This window comes from Corvus hawaiiensis, chromosome 3 (genome assembly GCF_020740725.1).
Source record: "Corvus hawaiiensis isolate bCorHaw1 chromosome 3, bCorHaw1.pri.cur, whole genome shotgun sequence".
In the NCBI taxonomy this organism is placed as follows: domain Eukaryota; kingdom Metazoa; phylum Chordata; class Aves; order Passeriformes; family Corvidae; genus Corvus; species Corvus hawaiiensis.
Genome location: NC_063215.1, coordinates 103,433,344 through 103,458,972, shown reverse-complemented (window position 1 = coordinate 103,458,972; position 25,629 = coordinate 103,433,344). Strand labels below are relative to the sequence as shown.

Here is a 25,629-nt window from a genome sequence, read left to right as displayed (position 1 = left end):
AGCAGAAGACGTATTCTGGTAAAAGATGGCTGTGGATACCAGCTGAGGTCTTGTCATGGTGCTATGTTCCTCTCTCTTTAGATGCGACTTGGTTGGAAAAGAGCGGCTTCATTTGTTGTCCTATTTCATAGTGTTACCTGATACCATTAAAAGCCTGCTGGCCTTTTCTTAAAATGTGCTGCTGTTCTGGGCAAGTAAATTAAATCCCTGTGTGACATTTGCTTATGTGAGAATTAATCTGTTATGAATCACATTTTAAAACTCAGATGAAAAGTGCTACAGAAATGCAAAATATTTATTATGTCTTTTATGAACAATTCTCTTGTCATGTATGCATATTCACTGCAAATTCATATTGGCATTTATTATCCAAAACTGTTCTGCCTTTTTTGCTGTTATTGTTGTAGGATTGATTTCAGTACAGTCTAGTTTTTGAGAGGCTTTCTTTTTTGAACTGTAATATGCAAATCACAGCAGTAGCAGAATCTTCAACTTCTTTTCCCTTTAATTGAATTTAGCAATTACAGTGCCATGGCACCTATGTGAACTGCCATATGTTATTCATCTTTCTTATTGTTCTCAATTAGGGTGTTGTCTGGTATGGAGTTTTTTGTCTGCTTCTTCTGCAGTGATTAATATAATAGAGTTATAATCTCACTTATAATCAAACTTTCAGGAAAGGTTATTGGATTTGAGGTGACTTGTATGCAAGCAATTTCCCAGCAGCCAAACCGAATGCTTGCAATTTATGGGTTGTCAAACCTTTATCATTTCATGGCCAGATTATTACTACATCTAATAGACAGGTTTCTGGATTGTTGGGTTTTGTTTTTTTGGTTTTCTTTCCATTTTAGGGGCAGTATCTGAGCTTCATTAACTACAGTGTAATTTTATAGGTGGCCATATTTTTCAGATACTTTGTAATTGGCTTGTTATCAAGGCAGCACAAAGCAATCCCCTGTCACCATGAGTTTTCCATGCATGGTGAGGTGTAAGCAGAGCTGACTGGAAAAAATTATTTGCCTTCATGAAAAAACACAGATTTCTTCTTTCAATCTATATATCCTCTTATGTATTAGGAAGATTAAATTTATATATTTTTATATATACTTAGAAACTACCTTTGCAAGGAACAGGAGGAGCACTCAGAACAAGTACACACACATTCTCTATGTGGGGTTTTCCTGTTCTCTCCTTGCAGTAAGTGCTATGTGCATATGAGGAGTGATGTAGTCGCTGGGCTTGGTACTTCGCGAATGCTAAAAGAGGGAGAGGGAAAGTGTGGGATAGTTCCTTTGCTTATAGAAGATAAAGATTGATTTTATTCATGACTGAAGGAGGTAATTTTCTAGCCATAGAAGAATATATGTTGGGCTAAAAGTGTCTTTGTTTTCTCACTATATAAAGGTTTTAGTTTCAACCGGACTATCATGCTAAGGAACTATGACAGACATTAGAGCATTTTCCCCCAAAACTGACAATTTTCTTGTAACTGAGATCATCCTAAGTCTCACCTGATATGCTGAACGCTAAGGCAGGACAGAGCTTTCTAATCTATCTGAAATAATAAGTGCAAAATTGAAGGAAGTGTCAGCACCCGTGAGAGGGTACATCATTGACAAAATGGAAAGGCAGATATGATTTGATATTTTTGAAGTGGCTGGCTAGGGAGGGAAGGTACTACATTAAAAGTATCTGAATTATAAAGGCCAACATTTAGCAGCTCCAAAGGTTTTAGGGTGATCTTCATGAAATAAATGGCAGCTGCAACTCTGTTTCTGACTGGGTAGGTATGCATGTGCCAGAAAGCCTCTGTCATAAATTGATAGCCCTGCTGAAAGTCTAGAGGCCAAGGAACAAATTGTCACTATTATTTCTATGAAGCTAAGATTATTCTGTATGCTATAGTGTAGGTGGTGCTAGCTTTACCCAGTACTTAAGCCCCCTAGAAAATATGAAATATTTTGATTCTTTTGAGTGCTGTTATATTTCAGAATTGTTGATGTTCCAATTGTTGATGAACAATGATCTTTGATCAGCCTTCATCTTCCCCACACAAGGTATTAAAAACTTCAAATAGCAGGCTGCTATCAAACCCTTGAACACACTTTAATGTTTCAAGCAATAGCATTAAGTTGTGTTTTCTGTATATTGCTCTCTTCAGGGATTGCAGACTGAACTGTATAGGACCATGGAGGTTGTTTTTTTATGGCTTTATGTATAATTTTTCACCACCCTATTTGGTGTGGTTTGGGTCTTGTACACTTCATTTACTACAAAGGATATGCTCTTACCTTAGTACAAGGTGCTATCTGATTTCCATCTACCTGTACCAAGTTAGTATTTCTTCAAAAGACCATTTTATTGGCTCTGTGGGCTGTGCAGTGGTGTAAAATGTTTACCAAGCTCTAGTTGTCTGCTGTTTCCAAAGAAAGACAACCTTGCATTTAGAGGCATTCTGCAATTTGTATTTGAAACCTTCAAAAGTAGTAAAGCTTATACAGCATTTTAAAGGAGAAAAGCATATGTACAACATTATTCAGGATCAGGCTCTGGGAGACATTACAGTGGCCTCCCAGTTCTTAAAGGGGGCCTACAGAATAGATGGGGATGACCTTTTCATGTAAAGTAGTGATAGGATGAGTGGTAATGCTTTTAAATTGACAGAGGGCAGATAGACATTACTCAGCAGGAAGAAATTCTTCCCTGTGAGGGTGGCGAGGCACTGGCACAGGTTGCCCAGAGAAGCTGTGGATGGCCCATCCTTGGAAGTGTTCAAGGCCCGGTTGATTGGGATTTTGAGCATCCTGGCCCAATGGAAGGTGTCTCTGCCCATGGCAGGGGGTTGGAACAGCATGATCTTGAAGGTCCATTCCAACACAAACCACTCTATGATTCTATGCTAATTTCTTTCAGAGTCACCCTTTAAGCATTTGTGGATTTGCATGAGTTTCTTTGCAAAATCAGTCAAATGTACCATGTTATTTTTTCAAATAATGCCTCTCACACTCACTAGACAAGCAGTAATGAAAACTTTATTTACCATTCAAACTTGACATCAGCAATCATCCTAAGAGTACCCACTGTATGTGAGAGCCTTTGTCTCACAAACGTGCTAGAAAGGGATTCCAGGTAATGGTGACTGCAAAAAGAACTGTCAGAATTAGCAGGTTTTATTTAAACTTCCTAAGTATCAGATCCAGTGCTCATACTGACTTCAGTTCTATTTTCTATGCAAATTGAAAAATTGTATGAAAACTGACTGACACATTTGGAAGGGACCAGTGTATAAAGGATAGCAAGAGATGGTCGCTGTAAGTCAGGCCTGTTATTTTTGGCTTTCATATCAGGGTGTTTAGTTCCTGGCAGAGGTCTGAATATCAGGTATCTCAAATCACAAAGGTTTGAAGATTCCACATCTCATTTGTCTGTGCTTGAATGCTGAATTATAGCTCTGGAGAGAGGATGCTGGTTTCATGCACCTCACCAACTTTCTTCTTGTCTCCATCTCCTTCCATTCAAAGTTCCAAATCAATTTTTCTACAAGAATGCCAAAAGCTGAAAGTGACTGCTGTACCTTTCCTCCCAAAATCAGTCATGTTGGTAGGTGTATGATTACATTTAATGGGAAAAACAGGATTCCTCTGAACAACAGTAAATTCAGTAAAATTCAGTAGTTGTTCAGTGTTGAAGGCCACCAAAAGAACACAGTTTTCTGTTTCAGCAGTTCTGATTGCCTCCTTTTACACATTTCTCCTAAAGGAAAAAACCTATCAACCATATCTAGAACAAGGGCTACAGCCATACTGAGACTTAACTAAATTAAATACCCTGAAAGCTCATCTCCAAAGATGGAAATGGTTTGAAAGTTTCCTCACTCTACAAGTCTTTGCCTGCATGCTCCCTTCAGGACCAGTTCTATGTTTGTAAAATGTGGACAGAAAAGGCATGTTGTTCTTTTTTTTTTTTTTTTCTTTAAAAAAAAAAAAAGCTAAACAGTTTAATAGAAAAGCCATTAAAACCTTACAATTGGGATGAAAAATGCTGCCTGCAGGAACTGTGAAAGTTCATGCTGTCAGATATGACATACATGCACAAACGCCTATGGGCTTATTAGAGCCTCCATAGTGACATGCTGTCAGCAGTGTATTTCTGCTGCGTATGACCTTGCAATATTTATTTTTATCTAAAAGGCAAAGAGGGAGGGAGCATTATTCAGTGAGGCTTGGATATCTCCTGTAACCTTTATGGAGTCTCTGCCAACAGCTTCATAACAGTCTATAGCACATTCACTCCATGTAGGACTCGGGTTATTGAAAAGCCATAGTGGTAAATCCTATGTTGCTGGATGTCACTAGAAATAGGAGAACTCTCTGTTTGCTCTTCACTGTTGTGTTACAGCTTACACGTCTGCTGCCTCCACTAGCTTATTCCTGGGGGAGTTTATTTTCCACCCTTAATAGAAGGCTGCCAGGCTGATTTAAGGCCAGAAGCGATGCTTTCAAAAAACCATGGGTTTGTTGAACCTTGGATCATTTGACAGGTGGTCATAAGGTTTTGTTTGAAGTCAAAGAAAGCTGAATATTGTCTGGTTTTAAACAACATCCCTTGCCACGAGATTGGGCAGCCTTGTGCTAATGCCTCCAATTAGGAAAGGAAGGTAGAACAGTCACGAAAAGAAAAGTGACCTGCGGGTGAAATGCAAAATGTAGGCAAATTATGTGAATGGTGTAAAAGTGAAATAACAGGTAAGATCTCTCCTCTCTTAGTAATATGGTCATTTACAGTATGGGCTTTTAAAAGCAGCCTTATTAAAACTAAGTCCTAAGCATCATTCCTTGCTGCCCTGTAGAACACCAGTGACCTTCGTGAATTTAAGGACAACATGGGTGGTTTCAAAGAAGTAGCTTAAATTCACTCAGCTTACTTTTGCATTCCTTTCATACTGTGCTGCATAAAATACTGCACCAGTTACCATAATGCATCAGTTTGTGAAATGAAGTGCTTCCACTCATCCTTAGCTAGCAGGAAAGTCATCTGTCACCTGAGTGGGAAGTGGAGGGCAAGGATAGTTGTGTTAAGGCAAGCTGTCCCCACTCATGTGCCAGATCTTTTTGGGCTCCTGAATCACTTTGGTACCTCCTGCACGTGCTATCCGATGTACCTGCTCATTCCAGAAGTAACATTCACTGTGGTTTTGTTCCACAGGGATAAGCACTGTGAGGCACTTAGGGCTTAGTGCAGATAGGAGACAGCACTGAGGTCAAAATTCACTGTGGGTCTGCAGTGCAGGAGCCACACAAGTTTCATTTACACCAGCTTACCACTGAGATGTCTCACTGTGATGCTGATAATGGTAATGGCTTTGTGGTGGGGACTCACTGAAACCATCAGCTGTAATCACTCTGTTGGGCAGAGCCAGTTTCTAAACTCTTGAGTGTCATTCTGGGCTGTGTAAAATCCGTGTTATGAGCCACAATCCATTTCCAATTCACCCTGCCATCCATTCCTTGTTCTGTTATCTCCAGGCTAAAACTAGAGTAGAGAGATAGTCTTTTAATAAGACAGTAGTTCTTTCATTCTACAGCTTACAAAAACCAAATAAAATGGGATTTCTCATTTATGCTATATCTTACGAAAGTGAAAAGAGCATAGAATAATTGTAACCAATATAAATACACAAGTCATAACCTTTCTAGCATAACTATGCCTGTTTCTAGAAAATTAGAATGTCAATGAGCTAAAGGTAATTTGTTCAGGATGCCAACAGAATGATAAGTCTAACTGCTTGATTTTTTTCTCGTTAGATATTTTCAGTAAGGCTGAAAAGTGAATGCAGTTGGTCAGAAGAGCTTTGTATATCTTTGCAGATACACCTCGACCCACCTTTTCCCTGACAATCTATGTGACTTCCTCAGTTTGTTTTTTGAGGCAAAAATGCTTAGTTAGGGCTGTGGTGACATTTCAGAGACATTTAAGTATCCTTTTTGGAAGAAGAAAATTCATATGATGTATCATGGTTAGTCCTGTTTAATTGAATTTCATGTAACATTTCTCTATTATAGTTAGGCTTTGTGCTGTTGAAATTTGTTATTTTTTAAGAGAAACATTTCTCTCTTGAGACAAAGAATTGACTTATAAGACATGCTGAAGGTAGGATTGCAACATGTGAGATGATTGGCATGCCCCATTCAGTGGGCAGATCCCCTGTGGCCGTGCTTTTTGTTTTTAGAGCAAAAGAGCTGTACAGTCTTTCATCCATAATGTGCATCAAGAGCTTGAACTTCCACAGTTTGTACTCATGTGAAACCCATGTTGAAGCCCCATGGGTATTTGCTTGCATGAAGAGTGGAGACTTTTTCCAGCTCTTTCACTGCTGGAAAAAGTAGTGTCCTTATTATTTCAGTCAATTCACAGTTTTCAGAGCCCAAAAGTGTGATAGGCAGTTTGCAGAACAAGTAAAGAAAAAATGGCTCTTCCTCAGCAGAAATTGAATTTTTAAGCAAATCACAGTGCAATCAAAATAAGAAAAGCAAACTGAGGAGACAAGGCACAGAAATTATGGTTTGGCATTGTAGCAAAAATATTTTGAGCTACGTGTGCTTCAATGGACACTGTTGATGTGACTGAAGCTCCTCTTTGTTTCCATGTGTGCTGTTGTCACTGCCTGTCTCTTTGTAGCTGCCAGCTGTCTTTTCCCTCATTCTCCTGGACTCTGGGGCAGTGACTTTCTAAGGTACTCTCTGTAAGGAGGTCTGGCCTTCAATGAGTCTCCTAGGCCCTGTGGGGGAATAAAGTATTTTAAATAATCCATTAGTCTTCCTTGGTACATGCTAAAGAAATTTTATTAACAGATGATACTGGGAACATGAATTTCAGTGAATTTCTTTGCCTTTACAGGCCAAGACAACCCCCAGACCTCAGCATGTAACAGCATGGATTCAAGGAAAGGGCAGCAAAGATTGGGAGAGTCAGTACTGAGGCTGCTAGTGCTCAGTATTCTCAGCCATGAGCTAGAAAATGAGACACTGCTCAAATTTATAGATGATCCTCAACGGCAAGGAAAGGGGACTGTGCTGATGCAGTGAATGGCAAAACTTTGCTCCAGAGGGGCCTTGTTAAACTTGAGGAATGGTTTAACAGGAGGCTTGTGGAGACACCAGAAGTAATAAGCTCTGCTCTTGCACCAGGATCTGCTGGTGCAGCATCCATTCCCCAAGCCAGGAAGTGGTGGCCTTAAGAAGTCCTGCTGAAGAGGACCTGCAGGTTGTGGAGGACACAGCTAATAACAAATAGGGTAGGCAGCCATCCAAAATAGGGTGGGAGGAATCCAGCATTGAGACAAGTTACTTGTTCAGAACCAGTCAGTGGTGGTGAGGTCATACCTGGGTTGTTGTGTCTGGCCTTGGCTCCCCTTCCCAGGTCAGGGGGGATATGGGGAAACTGTCAGGGCCCAGTGGGGCTGCTGTGTGTTCAGGGGCCTGCAGGATGTACCCCCACAGAGATGGGCTTGCTTAGGCTGGGAAGAGGTGTCTGAGACGTGAGCTGGAGGTGGCCACAACCACCCAGCAGGGAGATACAAAGAAGGCAAAACCTAATACCTCTCTGCCATAGCAGATGATACAATAGGTAATGGCAACAGCTTCCCACTTGGGAGGTCCAGGTTGGATTTCACAGACTCACCAGGAGCAGGGTGCAGTGCTGGAACAGGTTGCCCAGTAGGCTGTCAAATCTCCATGCATGGAGGCTTTTGAGACTTGGCTGAAAAAAGTTGAAACTGCCCTCATTTAGTGTTGTTGATGGTCCTGCTCAGGGCAGGACATTGGATGGGGTCCTGTGGAAGGACCTTTCAGTTCCTGTGGTTCAGTGACCCCATTTTAAAACAGTGACAGCAGTGGACAGGCTGTTTGCTTCTTTGTGCTGGAAGGTCCTTGAGAGGCCGGAACCAAGACCAGATGACTGGAGTCCAGTCTACTGAGATCTGATTCCACCAGGACATGTAGTCTTCATCTGAACCATAGTCCCTCCTTCACCTCTGCCACTGTCTCTAGAATCGAAAGGAGAATCTGTTTTATTTCACAGGAAAGGCACATTAGGTAGAGTTTTAATGAAAGAGTTAACAGCAAGAAGCAGATGAAACTAGCTCTTTTAAATAAATGTTGCCGTCATAAATAAGATTGTTGGCAATTGAGCAGCTCAAACCACTAATTCCATGGGATGTCTGATTTTACCACATTAAGGAAGCAAGCCCCTCACTTTTGCATTGTCTTTTCCAATTGAAAAATGGATTTTTAGCATCCTGAGGTTTAATCATTTAGTATTTCTGCAACGTTTTGAATTTACAAAATGCTGTCTAAGTGTGAAGTTTAACTATGCTGTTGGAGAACATGTAAGTGGTCAAAGGCCCAGGAAACAGAAACTGTGTAAGCTGGTAGAATCATCCTCTGTCACTGATTGCCTCAGCATTTTTCAGCATGTCTATCAACATTCAGAGAAGCTCTAACTCATTGTCCAGCCCAGGGGAAAGGTCATTGTCCCCTCACTTTTCTTCTCCTGGACAACTGGTATGTGGGTAAAGCTCGCTTATTTTCTTACACATGAATGTCAGGTGGAGTTTTTGAATGAGCAAGAGGAAAACCACCAGCCAGCTCAGCTTTCACAGAAAGAGAGCAGAAAGTCCTCAAAAGGTTTCTGCCATCTGCATTTCTTTCTGTCCCCTAACTGATGTGCCAAGGCACTCTCCTCCCTTTTCATCCTTGCAGCAATGACTTAGGAAAGCACAGAAAGTATGAGGAAGCTCTAGGGCTAAAAGATGAGTGAAAAGGGGTTTTGCCAACCAAAACTGGCATGTAGAACTGATACTCAGGTTATTGACAGGCAGATGGATGGAAATGGTGTGGACTAGAGAAGGAGGAAGGATGGCTGAACCTCAGGATGGGCAGGGATTTGGTGACAGATGCTTTATGCTATGAGGCATTTAACAAGCTCTGGATAGGATCATCACATTTCCCAATACTTATGTGACAGTTGGCCAACTAATAGACTCCTGGCACTGTGTGCATGGATGTACATGCATGTATGGGGAGAAGATGATGACAACAACAAATTGAAATGTATGAGACATTAAAATGCATCATCTTGTCATGATTTATCTTATTTATGTTATCTGTGGACCAATTTCGTGGTTCTCCAATGGTCTGAGTTATGACTCTTGTGCACTTAAAGCTGACACGATGGCAGCTTCTGCGTGATGAGTTTAATCCTGACACAGGATGCAAAAGGAGGAGGGCTCCACCAGAGAGATTTAATGAGGTGCCTTCTCTTGTGGCTTTCTAGTTCTTCAGAGGACTAACTTGCAGTACTAACTACTTATTTAACGTGGTCTCTGACGTTACTGAACTGTGAGTGGCTGCAATTCTGTTCTAGGCACATTTCTATTCGGGTACTTGTGCGTCACAGTATCGCTGAACTTAATTTTTAAGCTTCCAGCCTCCTGAGTGTAATCGAATAAGCACACTCGAGGGCAAAACAGCAACGAGAGGAACAGCACTAGGCTTCCTTTCACACCCTCCCCTTAACTACTGCACACACTGAGTTTCTGAACAGGCATTCTGCCTCTCTGCTTTTACTGACAGGACCAGCTTTCTCTTAGCTTTCCCTTTAGGTCTGTCTTGCTCAAGATGACAGAAAATTCTCCCATCTTCTCATCTCAGAACAGGCATCTCAAAAGCAACTTGCCATTCGCCTCTGTCAGCAGCAAAAGAGAAGATGCATATTGGTTAATCAGCTGTGCAAGGCTGAATTATTTAAAGACTCTTCTGTCATTCTCTAGGAAAGATTTTAATTTCAGCATTGAATTTTAAGTTTTTAATTAACTAACTGCTTTTTTTCAATTCAGTGCTTTTTATCTGGGAGCAAATGTTGCTGAGTCATTTAGGGATTGGGCTGTAACAGCATCTGGCTCTAGCTCCTGTTACAGAAGGCAATACCTGGAGCTTTTGTTTTCTTCTTCTTCTATCTGACTTTCCTTTTGAAAAGCTGGACCTAAACTGCTTTGTGAGAAAAACATCTTGTATTGTTGTCTGTCTAAAGAGTACTGTGATGAGATCCAGCTTTTCCATATGAATATGCCAGGGATTATTGGACTTTAACTGATAAATAGTAATAAATCTTTAAAGGGTGTTCATTTGGACTTCAGCTCACGCACTACACTGAGCATAGGGAGGAGACAGGGGAAATCTGTGAAAGATTTGTGTGAAGGTCACTGCTAGGAGACTCTTCCCTCTGTGTGTAATGCTTCAAGATTGCCTCCAAGAGAAGAGTTAAAATAATAAAGAAAATTTCTGGGACTGGAGTGTGAGAAAAGGAAGGACTCCTGTCTTTCCTAACTTCAAGTCACATTTCTATAACACTGCTGCGTTCCCAAGGGCAACAGTGAACTCTGGTTGTTTGAGGGACGAGGTTTTATATGAGTGAAGCCATTGAATTTAGGAGAAATCATATGGGGCAAATCAAATTTGCTTGATGCCTTAGTAACAGGACAAAATTTTAATTTATTTTGCTTTGATGGATTATTGGCCTTCCTCTTTATACTTGGGAAATAAAAAATACTTGAATAGGAGGCAGTTTTTAAAGAGTTTTGACTTGCAGATCTCAGTTCTGATACCAATCTTGGCTGCATGCTGTTTGCAGTTGTTTAATGTCTGCCCTAACTTGTCCATTTGTAAAATGTATGACATGCCCACAAGAGTTAGTATGAATTCATTAGTGCTTCTGAATTGTGCTTGCATCATCCAGAGAAACATGCTCACATTCCTGCTCGGTATTAGAAGGAAATCCCTGCTCTATTTCAGCTAATGGCAGGAACTCTGATTGACTTCCAAAGAAGTAAGATATCATCCAATTACCATAATTAGATTGTTAAGAATTGTTCAGCTCCAAATTTTGTAATAATTCAAAGGCTGTTACCTTCATGAATTTTAAGTCAGTATAGCTGCAAGTATAGCAAGTTGCAAATCTTCTGGTGCTTATGCAGTCACATTGCATTCAGCACTGGAGACCATTCACATTCTTTGCATTCAGCACATTTTGGAGCCTTGATGAGGCAATTAGAAAATCTGTATATATAAGCCCAGAAAAAGTATAACAGAATCTTTTCTTTAATGTTGTCAGTCAGGTAGTACCCAGTTCTTTCATGGCTTTTGCCAGCTTCTGAGCTCCTGTTACAAGAGTTTTGCTTGAATAGTTAATTTGAAAGTCAAGTGTAAAATGAAGAATTCAAAGACCAGCTCTGTGGGATGTTTTGTGATACTAGTGGAAATGTTCTTTCCAGTCAGCATCTCTAAAGACTATAAAACTTGATTTAAATAATTTTTTTTCTACTGTATAGTCCCCAACAGACGTTGGCTGTTAATAGTTTTTACAGCTCTAATTTAATCTGGTAGAGTATTGAACTTGTACGTGAAAGGTAATAAAATCTTTTTAGTAGGAAGATAGAGTTTATGTTCAGAATAACAATCTATCAGTTTTGCAAAGATTGTTAAATTTCTTCTTTATAAGTGTGATCAGATTAAGTCAGCCTAGCTGTATTTTGAGCCTTGCTTTTCACAGAAGGGTTAGGGTTGGAAGAGACCTCAGGAGAGCATCCAGTCCAACCCCCTGCCAAGGCAGGGTCACCTGGAGCAGGTGATAGAGAAGCGTGTCCAGGTGGGGTTTGAATGTCACCAGGGAGGGGGACTCCACCACCTCCCTGGGCAGCTGTACCAGTGCTCTGCCACCCTCAGTGTAAAGAAATTCTTCCTCGTGCTGAGGTGGAACTGCTTGTGTTTTAGTCGACAGCCATTGCTCCTTGTCCTGTTGCTGGGCACCACTGAGAAGAGTCTGGCACCATCCCCTTGGCACTTGGAGATATTTATATGCATTGATGAGATCCCCTCTCAGTCTTCTCTTCACCAAACTAAACAGCCTCAGCTCCTGCAGTCTCTTCTTGCAAGACAGAGAAACCCCAAATCATCCTTGTGGACTCTGATGGACCCTCTCCAGTAGCTCCTTGTCTGTCTTGTACTAAGGAGCCCAGAACTGGACACAGAACTCCATATGTGGCCTCACTAGGGCCAAGTAGAGGGGCAGGATCAGTTCTATTGCCCTGCTGGCCACACTCTTCCCAAAGGAAAGAGCGTGGCCAGCAGGATCCCATTGGCCCTCCTGGCCTCAAGGACACACTGCTGGCTCACAGTCAACTTGTCACCCACCAAGACTCCCTGGTCCTTCTCCACAGAGCTGCTCTTTAGTCGGTCAGCCCCATCACATGCTGGAAATCCTACACTTCAGCTGCAAGTTGGGCTGTTGCCTCCATGTATTTGTCCCAGAAGAGCTGGTGGCTGTTTTCTGCAGTGAACACTTTGCTGGGGACCCCTATTACCCAGTGTGACTTCTCAGACTGCTGTCTTTTTGGGCTGCACACATCTTTCCTGGGCTGCTGCCTCAGAAAGGTCCAAGGATACAACGGGGTTGCACTGACCTCACTGAGCATCACAAGGTTGTTGAGCAGAAGAACCTGACCTGGCTCTCTCCGTGGTTTTCCCCCCAAGACTGACCAGGAAGGATTCAGGTCATAAGCAGTTAGTAGGGTGCATTCAAAGCTATTGAGTAGCTGTCAGATGACCAGCTTCTCAACGGGCTTGCAATAGGATCCCAAGTTTACCCCATTCCTAGGCCAAAGGAATGGCTCTGTCTTGAGAACATCTCAGGCTTGCCTCAGCATTCACTGGCATGAGTTTCAGGTGGTTTGTGCATCCATATCAGATAAGGATGTTGGGCCAGAGATTGTGGGAATGCACTTCGTTGTTAATGTGGGTTTAAGTTGTAGGCTTACCAGTTTATATTTCTTCATTTGAAAATATTTTTGGACAGGTGCTTTGTTCATAGTGTGTGCATGCATAGTACTTTAACATCAGTTTTCTTGTTTATAAATAATCTGTTATCTCATTAGTCCTGAACAGTAGAACTTGAAGCTGTCTTCATCACCTCAAAAACATCTTGCTACTAAGCTGATAAACCATCCTTCCTTTTGTGTGACATGAATGTTAAAATGTTGTAAACAAGTTTCCAAAGGATCAAGAGCAATTTTTCTTGCAGGATACATTAATTTGTCTTGTAATATTCCCTTTATGTCAACTGCAATAATCTACTGTGCTTAAAGCATAAATATCTTTTCATGTGTGTTTGTCTGAAGTGACAATAGTTGCCAGAGATGTTATCAGACACAACATATGAGGATGAGTAACACCATTGCCTTATGACTGCAGCTATTTAAAAGGCAGGGGAAAATTATCATTAGAAGCTGAATATTATTGTAGGTTTTGCCGCACAGTATGTGAATGTTTAGAGGGAATATGAAAAATAAACTATTTGCATTTAGACCAGCACTTTCTGGAACACCACAGAGCAGTATCAGCTAGTAGGGTTTCTGTCACATAATGCAAACATGGGCGTACTGGGGGCAAAATACTGACTGCTGTTCCCTTTGCAAACCCTGGGTTCTGTGTGATAATGATGAATGAGCTCAGGACCCCAGAAATGCTAAGTGCCTGGGTCTATGGATGTATATCTAGTTACAATTTGATTATTTTAACTGCATCTCTTCAATATCAGCATTGCTTTGTGCAGCCAGAGTCCAATTTAAAACCTGTAGTGAAAGACTCCTGCAATGACTCACTGGTGAAGATCTTTGTGATAAGTAACAGACCCTTCAGAGTCCTGAGCAGCAGAATGTGACACTGGCAGCATGTACCATGATGGGGCCTTTCATCTCAGCTTATGTCCCCTGATACCTAAATAGCAGCAGAAGTTTGGTGGAAGCTACAGTGCTTTTTTTAGGTGCTCACCCAGGGGGATCCCAAGAGTCTTATTAGAGCAGCAAGCCAATAGGAGAAAATAGGTGCAAGGAAATTCTAGCTGGAACCTCAGAGTCTTACAGTCTACAGAATGATCTCAAAGCATGCCACATGGATTCCCACTGTGGGGAAATGCAAGCAAACAGGTAGCTTCTGGTTTTGCTGAGAAAGTCTCTTGCTGTGAAATAGAATATTCTTGTATCCCTTGGCATGGATGTGGAATTGATCTCCAGGGGATCTCTTAACTCTAAGTAGCAGTCTCTAGGCTGATCCTGGAAATGGTGGTCGTAGTGATCCTGGGGGGGGGGGGCATTGCAGGAAACAGTGACAACCAGTGCCTGAGAGATTGTGCTTTTGAGGGAAGCGATAAGCAGAGGGATTTTTTTTCAAAATGTATCATTTCTCACATCAGATACATTAATTATTCCTTTGTGGGTGCCATGGTTTAATCCCAGAATCTTCAAATTCTGCTGTATAAGAAAATGTCTGTGGTGTTAAAGCAAGTACCCCCATTTCAAATTTGGAAACTGTTCCCATAACACCAGAGCTAAATGAGGCTCTGATAGTTCCTTGCTTGGAACCTACAAACTAAAAGAGCAGTAAGAGCAAAAAGAGAACACTGCTGCAGACAAGGAAGTCACCCATGAGATAGCTGAACTTTCAAAAACAAGAACAAGGTTGAGTTTATTCTCTCCTCCTTTAAAATAAAATAAACATGTTTAAATATAAAAAATACAGCCTCTCATAGCTCTAGTATTTGCCCAGGTAGGTGATCTCTCCAAAAGTATGCCCTGGGAGGACATTTCTCACAAGATTGTGGTGGTGGTGAGGCCAACACAGTGTAATCCATTATAGAGCCATGGTTTCCTAGGCACCATTTCACAGCAGCTGGTGTGGGGCTGTTCCTCCTGGAAGAGCATCCTGGGAGAGTGTGCTAGTGTAACCCCATCATGGCAAACTTGTACTCCTTTTAGCAATATAAATCACTAGGTACAACTGGCCATGGGATGAGTAATAAGCCACAACTGCACAGTGTGAGCCCTGCAGACAGAGAGTAGAAACAACAAAAGTCAGAACAAAGGAGATTCATGACTATCTCACAAATTTGCTGTAGCAGCTACCCTGGTCTACTACTGGAGTTCATTGATGTTTCAAACTTGACCTCAAGCCAGGGCATAAGAGGGACTATCCTTGGCAGCTCCCTTGATTTAGAACCACTGCAAGGAAAGAAGGAATGAGAGCTGCCTTTGTTATTTTTAAAATCTGACTCCCTGATGCAAGGCAGTAAGACGAGCAAATGGCTCTTGCACCTGGCAAGTTACCATCAGCAATTACTGCAACACTTACTGTGTCTCTGCCACCAGCAGAAATCTCTTTGCTCCCTTTCATGTCAGAGATTTCATTGTTCTTATGGGGATGGTAAAATTAAAGCCACAAGATTTACTGCTCTAATTCTCTTTTGTTTGCAACAAAAGGGAGCGACAGGGAAGGATGATACATGTGGCTGGATTTTGTTTTGTTGGGGTTTTTTCTCTTTTACTGACCAACAGAAATAACTGACAAAAACTGTTTGTTTAAACTCATCAAACAATTCCATTAGCAACTGTATTAAAGACTACTATTTAGATAAAGGAATCTTGTTATTAAGAAAAAAAAGCTGTGACTGCGTTTCACTCTTCTCTGTTTGCAAACCTTGACATCTGAGCAGGCTGTATTTTATGTATTTCTTCATGTTTCTTTCAGTACAGATGTTTTCTAGTTTTAGATCTGTCATTAATGTGGTGTAAATGTCAAGAACACTGTTTTTGACAAATATGTCAAAAATGCTGTTTATGACAAATGGATGTATGGGAAGAGAAAGAGTTATTGACAGGAATCCAGTTTTCAGTTGTAGCCCTTCCATTATTGCCCTGTGTTGTGACCTGGGATGATTTGCCTACTCAGACTTTTTCAAAGGGGACATCTGTGAACACAAGTGCAATTCCTATGTTCTAAACCAGCATCTGGCAGTGAGCTATTCAAATCCGAGCTCTTGACCCTCGGTTCAGTGCAGAGAAATGAGAACAATCGAATAAGGACAATTCACCAGATGCCTCGTGGAAGGACGTGAACTGCTGCAGGAGCTCAGAGTGGCTGCTTTGCACCCTGTGGTCCACACCTTACACACTGAGGTGAAAATGAGGAGGAGTCATTTGTAGCTCTTTGACAGTATTTCTTAGACACCCTGGATATCATGTGAGCCATGCTCAGTGATCTAGGAGATCATATCTCTGAAGCTTCAACCTCGGCATTTTCAAAAACAAGCTTCTGCTCTGGTTAAAATTCATGCACATTTAAAACTAAGTTTCAATTACAGCCCTGTTGAGCCTTAATTTCTCTCTCAATGAAATTAAACTCTTCATCAGACCTGCATGTTTTCAGTATTAACGGACAGGCTGCATTAAAGGATGCTCCAGGTAATCAAGACAATGAGATTTCATTAACTGACCAGTCTTGCTAGAATTTGTGGAATATCATACTTTTTCTTGCTTCAAGGGTTGGTCCCTTTCATTTGCCAGCTACAGGCCCCAGCGTGCTTGTTCTGTGGACAAATTGATAAATTAGTCAGCTGCCGAAAGGGAGTCATTTGACTCACCTGAAATGAGCAGCAATGGGATGAAAATACATTACTTCTGTCCCACTGGATAAGCCTCAGATTGTATTGAAATAGAATTAGGCCAAGGGAGTCAATGTACTGGATAATAATGAAATGTTTAATGTGGATTAGCTGCATATAAAATTAATACATTAGAATGAATTGCTGGAGAAATGAAACTGTGTCAGACCTTTATCCTGTCTCTAACATTAGACTTAAAAATGCTGTGGTCCTCTGTTTATAGAAGAGCAAAAGAAAAGCTGTTGAATTTGTATTCTTTATTTGGGTAAGAGAACTAGATAAAGTATTATAAATAAGCAAATATGTATATACCAGAGCTGTCAAATCAGGATCCCACTGAACTAATGTTAATATATTTGGGTATGGACCAGACCTGAGAGGTTACAGACAAGAATCTAAACCTAAAACACCTTAATCAGCTGTGTGGGCTTTTTCCTTCTGGGAGTTAAATCTAAACATAATATTTTTTTTGGGCCATTCAAAGGTGAGTTGAAGTCTTGCTTTATTCTTAATAGGTTTAACACAAAACAGGCAAACTTTCCAAACTAATTGGCAAATATAATCTTTGACTGTGAGGTATGGCAGGGCTGCAGAATAAGCTGAGACATAAAACTTGAAAGTATTCATCTGTAATCTAGGAGGCTTTGAGGTTTTTCTAATTTTTAAAGCTTTCTTGTTGCATCCTCTGTTCTAGGTTCATTTCTGTTTCTCAATGCATCAGAGAGGCCGAGTCCCACCATCCTGAGCCCTTGGCTGAGGAGCAACAGTGATCAGTGTGTAGTTCAAGTGGCTGTGTACAAGTTTTACCAGCCGAGTGGAGAATATATTGCTCGTGTCCATCCCATTGATGAGAGCAGCAGTGAAATCCTATCAGAGCAGAGTCCAGAGAAACATGGGTAAGTCTCATCCCCTCATTTGACTCACAGCTTGAATTGAGAAAAATCACTCGGTTGTGAGGCAATATAGCTACAAAACATGCTGCACATCTGAGGGGGGCAGGACACCACACTGAGGAGATGCTTGTCTTGCATGGGTCTAAAATATTGTAAAAAGTGGAGATTGATGGTTATTTTATTATACAAAGCATTAGCAAAGTTCTGGATCCGTGTAACTGAGTCTCCAAGTCAACATCACATTTATTCTCAGTGCTTGCATGTACAGATAGAGTGTGGATACTCATCCTAGGGTTAAAGCTTTTCTGCCTAATTCTCTCTGATTGCTTTTTACTACTTCTTAACCCATGTATAGTGTTGGGCTTAGAATATCTACTGAGTCTTTGCAGTTTCATGTGCCTGCATACATTTTAAGTTTTGTCTTCACTTCTCTTCTTTTTGCCAATAAAGCTGTTCAGAACTACTGGCAGGGGAGGAAAGCTTTTGATCTTTCAAGGGTGCAACTGTTTGAAATGTTTTATCCTCTTTGTGCAATTAATTTTGATGATGTTTTAATTTGTCAGACTTCCTGTGTATTCTTCTAAATTTTTGTTAGCAGCAAAACAGCAGGAGATGAACACAGTAAATATTTCAAGATGCTGTAGGAGTAGAGTAACTCGGAATTTAATTTGGATATATGTGAGGCTAATGTTCTACCTGCTCTATATACTGACTTTTAAAAATTTTTATTTCTTACCTTTGTTGTGAAATGTGTTAAGAAGCCTAATTTTTACCAAACATCTCAAATGTTCTTTGTTTTGATGTGATAGATTAGAGAGTTTCTAATAGCAAATCCTGCTAGCTTGTGCTCATAACAAGATGTGATTATCTGATGACTGTCTACAGCAAATTCTGTATCTTCCAGTAGCAAAAGGAGAATGTGCAATAAAAAGCCTTGTAGGAGATAACCTAACTCATAGAAACAGTTTGAATAGTTGTAATTCTCATATAACACATGGCCTATAAAAGTGAGGAGGAGAGCTTGTGTGTGGATCTAGATCATACTTAGTTCCAGCAACATCATCCAAATTGTAAATTGCTGTTGATGTCTGGGGAGAGGTAATTAGAGGAGCCACAGCAGCTGTCTTCTTCCTTAGCTCTTTGCAAATGCTGTGCTCTGTGTCACAGCTAATAAACATGCTTTGTGCAAAGTGCCTCCTGCACTGGCACTGCCACTGCTCCTTGGCACTCACAGGGAACATTGCTGTGTGTAAAATGCTCTGGTCTGCATGGAGGAGCTCCAGCTCAGATCTGTGGGTGGGCAGAACTCACCAGGAGCACAGGCAAGTGCCAAATGTAAGGAGCCTTGAAGGGAAGGGAAAGATCTCTTTAAATACGATAACAAATTCCTACCTTTGCCATCTGCTGGAGATAACACGGATGACTCAGCTGTGTGTTGCAGATGGAGATTGTCACCACAGTAAAGAGGGTTTGTGCTTTTACAGAAGGTGGCTTTGGTTATAGCTTGGCTATCCCATATGCTTGCCAGAAGTGCAGCTTGCTCCCCAACAGCATCTCTGTGGTGCATGGAGGGGTAAGGATGCGCCTGTGGCTTTCATGGATTTGTATGTCTGACTCCTTGGTACTCTGTGTGCTGTAAAACTCCAGTTGGAGCAACCAGCTGGTTCATTTTCCCCCCTCCTTTGGTTCTGTCCCTTCACTATGAGAGGCAGTAGCTCTTCTCCCAGCTCGGCAATGCAGAAAAACTCTGATACTGTGCCCACATAAACGTCACATGGGGATAGTTAAATAACTTCTGATGGACTACAGCCACAGATGAGAAGGTGGCAATTTGTCACCATTTGCCCTGAATCTTCATTCCAGAATTTGAGCACCCCTCCTTTGTTTGGAGAGATAATATTAGCTATTCCATCTCTGATGGCAAAACACGTAAATCTCACTTTTTAAAACGTCTTTTTTCCTTTAAATAGGAATCCAGAATAGCTGATTGAAGGTCAAGAATAATTCAATAAATTTCTTAAATGAACTAGCAATCCTACAGTGGAAATCTGTTCCGTTCAATATTTTATTTTGTCTTGAAAATTGCGAACAATTGTGTTCTTTTATAATGAGTTCTTTGACCATGCTATAACCAAATAATTTCTAAAATTTTATAAGGATTTTAGCTCCAGGCACAAAGTAATTGAATTCCTCAATGATGACCCTGTGCTAGAAATAAAAATACTTTAAAGTTTCACAGCTGACACTTCTTTGATTCTATATGCTTTATATATTGCATTGCAAACAAGAGGTGTAAAGTGTGTGTAGCTGCCAGCCACTTTGTGTGCAGTAGTGAGTCTGTGCCATTGCTTGAAATCAAGCTCATAGCAGGAAGAATATGTTTTATTAAAACAAATGCATCTGAAGGGTAATAAAGCAATAAGTTAATTCCAGGGTGGATTTTCTCATATCTTGAACTATGCACAGCACTAATATCTTCATTACATTTTTTTTTTTCTTTTTGAATTGCATAACATGAATTACATATATTAAAATCTTACAAGGTCTTCACAGTTCACCTACATTTAAAAGAGAAAAAAGCAGATGCTGTCAGGTATTACTATTTCATTCAGGGTGAAACCAGGCAAGCCAAGGTTTAGGTTGACAGCGCTTGAAGCTGATTTTAAGTAGAATGTATGTAAAGCTATGAAATTGTATTAGGTAAAGACAGCATGGCACCCAATATTTATTTGCTCCAGAGTTCACCTGTGTTGTCTTTGTGTGTAAATTACCAGGTGTGATTATGCATAAAGATTCAAAGCAGAACTATGGATGTTCTGTTTGCTCCTTTGGTCTCATTCTCTAGGAAGAAAATAGCCCCAACCTGTGGACTAGAGTTGTACTAGCTCCATAACGAGCCCGAGGGTTTACAGAAATCATTGTGTGGAAGACACCGGTTTGTTTTATTTTCTCACCTGACGTATTTCACTGCAGCTGATGTATTGCATGCAGGAAGAAAGGTGGCTAAGTTAAGATGCACCACACTGCAGTAGGGTGGGGCAGATGGAACACACACCAGGAACAGTATGATAGAAGTGATGGCTGGGAAGGGTTCCTGAGGGATGAGACACCAGAGGCTGGCAAAGGGATACTTGTTTTGTGTTACACAGAAACCCTGCCAAATGCAGCCATAACTATTACACATAATATTTACAACAATGCTTGCTACTCAGAAGGTAACTATGTCCTTGTTTATCAGTTCAGCAGAATTGTATACCTTTTTAAAATTATTATGATTTTTAAAGAGCAGAAAGATCTTACTCCAATTTAACCTGTGGGTTTTGGAACACCTTTGGTTAGACCTTCCTAAATTAGCTCTTAAGCAATCAGTAGGACTCCTCTATGGGGAACAACACATCACTGTGTTCTGTTAGAGTTAGATTTGTTGCATGGAAGTGTTTCTAGCTGCTCTGACCCTGTGGATGTGTTTTTGATATGGTTAGTCTCTTCTGACATCTCTTGCAATTCTGTTGGGTTTTTCAAGCACCTGCAGAGGATACAGGGAGAGAATCAGTGCAGTGCTACTGATCCTTTGTAATGGCAAAAGAGTTGTTATAATTCCTGCCATGAAGCACAGCACTCTCTGATTTATCTCAAATGACACCAGATGTGGGTACTATCCTTTGCTGGTCTTCTGCTCAGAGGTGCTCTACACAATCCTTTCTTGCTATTTAACGGAGTTCCCATTTTCTTTTTCTGGAGATGAGGAGGCATCAAGTATGTTTACGTTGCCTATTGGTAGTTTAGCAAAGCAGAATTGCTGCCACAGCTTGAATGTTGACTTCTGGGTGCTTGTCAGACTGTCACTGTGGCCACTGATTTCATTTCACCTCTCATCTGTTTTCCCATGTGTTAAATTTATAATTAAAAAGCAAGTAAGATTGTAAGTGTGCTCAGTAGAGTGGAGAAAATACAAAGGAAATCAAGGAAATCTTGTCAGCAAGGTTAGAGTTTGTAATAAAGGATTTATTTTCATTTCTTTTGATCTGCGTATTTTGGAGAAATTAGAATTGGGCCAGGAAAAAAATTATCATGGCTCATTTTAATTACCATTATTAATTTACACCTCTACTTACACTATTAATGGTGAGTTGCAGTATTATATACTATATAGCAAACCAAACTTTTTATAAAAACGTAGCAAATGACACCTAATTTCAATTTGGTCTCACCACCAAGCTTGAGATTCATCTGAAGACTTTTGTGTAAATATGTGAAGTTGAAGGTGTTTCTTAAATAAAACATGAATCCAAACATGCATGCATGAGAAAGGAACTCATAAAACACTAAGAGCCAGTGCTTTAGTAGGTCCATTAATACTGGTGCACAGAGCACTTCCAACAGAGAAAGTTCACCTGGTTCTGAAGGTTGCTGCAAATCATGATAGGCTATTCCCTTTCTGGCACCTACAGCTTCACTTAAGATTGATTGCATTGATAGATGTCAAGGAAAATATATGAAGGAATCAGTAGCGTCTGTCACTTTTGACCTTGGGGCTTGAAATCTGAAGGTTATTTCTTGTACTAGTCTTGTTCCTTTTCTTTCTTTCTTTCTTACCAGTAGCTTCAGTCGCCTTTCTCAGAGAGCAGGGGCTTAATACAAGGAATTCTTTTGTTTGTTTTATTCTTTTTGTGAGGATGAGGGATATTTGTTTAGTTTTTTTCTTTTTCCTTGAAAAACTTTACTAAATTCAAGCCTTTCTTTTGCAAATGCCTGGGCTAAGACATAAAAATAATGAAGACCAAAGTGTGTATTTGGGGCATTTAAACTTATTTTTAAGCATCAAAATATGTCTCAAAATTTACAGGACATTTTTACTCTCAGAGAATTCTAAATCAGGAGTTTAAGTGATTCAGTTCAAACTATGCATTTGAGAAATTCAGGTAATCCAGGAAAATAATTTGGATTTATGGATTCGTTAGAAACTAAGCTCTCTCACCCTGATGGCCAGACACCACTAATCCTTAATTTTAGAGCGATAACTTGAATTGTTCTAGACAGAAAATTAGCACTCAGCTTTTTCTGTGCTATTATCCACTAGCCAACTTTTAGTCCCTTTCAGTCTGTGAAATTAAGTGCAAAAGAAGGAAAAAAAGGAGAAAGAAAAGTAAAGACAAAGTTGGCGTTGCTTTTCCTCCTTCCCTTTTCAAAGAATACTGTACTCAATACCTAGGAAGAACCAGTCTCTTTGCTCGGAAATGCTCGTATGTGGAAAAAAGATTTTCTTCACCTAACAAAACTTTGGTTCTTCCAGTATCTCAAGTCTAGACCTGAGGAAAGCTTTAGCTCTGTTGGTCATGGCACCTTGGGGAGTTTGTTGCTATTTAGTTTTCAGTTTGTGCAGCATCACAGAATCAATTAGGCTGGAAAAGACCTCTGAGATCCTGGAGTCCAACCTTTGTCCGAACACCACCTTGTGTGTCAACCAGACCATGACACCAAGTGCCGTGTCCAGGGTTTTCTTAAACACCTCCAGAGATGGTGACTCCACCACTTCCCTAGGCAGTCCATTCCAATGTCTAGTCACTCTTTCTGTCAAGGAATTCCTCCTAATATCCAGCCTTAGCCTCTCCTGGTGCAGCTTCTGTGTGTGTCCTCTCATCCCATCACTAGTTGCCTGGGAGAAGAGGCCAACCCCACCTGGCTACACCCTCCTTTCAGTTGCAGAGTGATAGGGTCACCCCTGAGCCTCCTTTGCTTCAGGCTAAACACCCCCAGCTCCCTTGGCTGCTCCACATAGGACTTGTGCTCCAGATCCTTCATCAGCCTTGTTGTCTTTCTCTAGATACGCTCCAGCCCCTCCATGTGCTTCCTGTAGTGAGGGGCCCAGGACTGGACACAGGATTTGAGGTGTGGCCTCATCAGTGTCAAGTACAGGAGAATGACACTGCCCTGGTCCTGCTGACCACATTCTTGCTGATCCAGGCCAGGATGCTGCTGGTTTTCTTGGCCACCTGGGCACAGCTGGCTCATGTTCAGTGCTGTCAACCAGCAACTCCCAGGTCCTTTTCTCCTGGGCAGTTTTCCAGCCATTCTGCCCCCAGCCTGCAGGGCATTGTTGTGGTCAAAGTATAGGCCCCAGAACTTGGTCTTGTTTAACCTCATGCCACTGGGGAGATTTAAATTAAAGCCATTCAGGATGAGTAAGGTGAAATGGAGCCCTTCAAAATTTTAGGCAGTAGTATAAACCTGATATACAAATGTCTGCACACGTGGAGGGACCATTTTCCCATTCCACTTGAGCACGAGACTAGGTGGCTCAAGTGGTCACTTTTGCACTGGAGTGAAGTTAATGACTGTGCATTTATGTTTTAAGTGTCTTGGTGGTTTTGCTGCTGCTGAAGTGCTCTATTACTACTTGAGATAAACATGGGTCCTTTTTTTAGATTTTTTTTTTGTTTTAGAGCATGCCTTATTTTTCCATGTAGCCTTAAGTACAACAAAGCAGTGGCTTCAAAGTGCTCCAGAAAGGTTTACAGTGTTGTCAGTTGAGATTGGGCTGTAGCACCTTATTTCTTCTTACATCTGTATGGAGGTGAACTATTTCTTAGACTTAATGATACATTAGTATTACCAGAAACTGAATTTTGAGTGCCATTCACTATTGTGGCAGATCATATTGTGAAGGAACAATGTTTTATGACCTCTTGGACCAACCAAAGCCAGCTGATTTAATTCAGTAGAGAGTAATTGCAATTACTTTTTATTTTTTTAGCAGTCGATTACAGTCCCAATCAAACTGATGGAAAATCAGTTTGGGACAATGTGGGGGGAAAGTGCTCTTTGTTTTCTTGTAATATATATTATCAGACTGTTATGAGCTGGCAGTGCTGCCTTTTATCAATGTTTGCCAGATTCATGCAAATGGGAAGACCAAAGTTGTGTAGTGCATCTCCAATGAAAATGATGAAAAAGGACAGGGGAGGTAATTTTAAAGTTGAAATAAAGTAGAAAATGAGAAGTGTGTGTCAAACATGAAAATTTTGCTTAGTATAGAAGCAAATTACTTACTATGTAGAGAATGGAAAAAAATAAAAGAAAAAATAAAAGTGTATTGTTCAGGGTAAGGGCTCACTTTTTACCAAGTGGAATAGCCTTTTCTGCTGCTTTGAACATAGTGCTGAACACACTGTAGTGTAGGAGGACTGGGGTGGAGAGCTGGATGCCTAGTATGCCTTGGCATGAGCATCCTTGGGGCTTCCCAAATAATCACAGAACCTGTTGGTGACCTTCAGCTCTGGGAGCTACTTCTGTGCAAGAAACCCCAGAGACTGGCACATCTGACTCTAGAAATGATGCCAAACTGACCACACTAACCGAGTAGAAGCACCCTTTGTTCTCCTGGTTTGGATATTTATCCTTTTGAAACCAAAGTTTCCTTAATATAAATAATTTCTTACAGGCCTAAAACAATTTCTTCAGATCACTCTGAGCAACATAATCCAGCTTTATACTGTCCAAATCCTGAGTATAAAAATTTATCATCTTAAACTTTTACACCTTGTATCCTTCGGAATTATTTTCAGGTTCCTCTTCTCTGGTTCTTATGCTATTCTCACTTTCCAAAGTATGGATTGGCTTTTTTTTCCCCTCATTTTCTCATTCTTTCCTTGTTTTATAGATCTTGTGTTTTGTTCTCTACATGAAGGCTTCTACTTCAATTTTTAAAAGTCATCTTAAACTAATCTTCACAACCCCATGTTGATGTTAGTCCATGCAGCACTTCCTATCAGTGTGGACATGTCAGCATGAATTCAGTTTTGATAAAACCTAAACATGCAAACTACTTGCCACACATCCACACACCATCCAACCTCGTCTTCCCAAACCTGCACAGACACTTTAGTTTCATCTTTTTCTTTGTTTAGGTGTCCTTTCTGCTATATGGAATTGCAACAGTTTTTTTAGGATCCTTTGCTACATCCAAGTTTCTGTGCCCACAGCCAAATGCTTCCAACATTTGTTTCCAGAGACTAGGCAATTAATATTGCCAGCCTTGTTTCTAGTTATTTTTCCACTCGAGCTAAGCTCTGTGTCATTCTGCTGCTGGCCAAGTTTTATAACAAGCCTGTGGTGTAATTGCTTTCTCTATCTCCTACTTACTTTTGACCTTAAAATCCTTCTGAGTTCTATGCAACCTCCTCTG

The 25,629-nt window shown here is 40.7% G+C and overlaps 1 protein-coding gene across 2 annotated transcripts in view; it reads left to right on the top strand.

Moving 5' to 3' along the window:
• The window catches only part of ALK (ALK receptor tyrosine kinase), a 313,072-nt gene that overhangs the window by 129,598 nt on the left and 157,845 nt on the right, over positions 1–25,629 (top strand). For both annotated transcript variants that reach the window (XM_048296584.1, XM_048296583.1), the window contains exon 4: positions 17,246–17,447. In XM_048296584.1, coding sequence (XP_048152541.1) covers positions 17,246–17,447 — 202 coding nt within the window. The remainder of the gene's footprint in view (positions 1–17,245; positions 17,448–25,629) is intronic.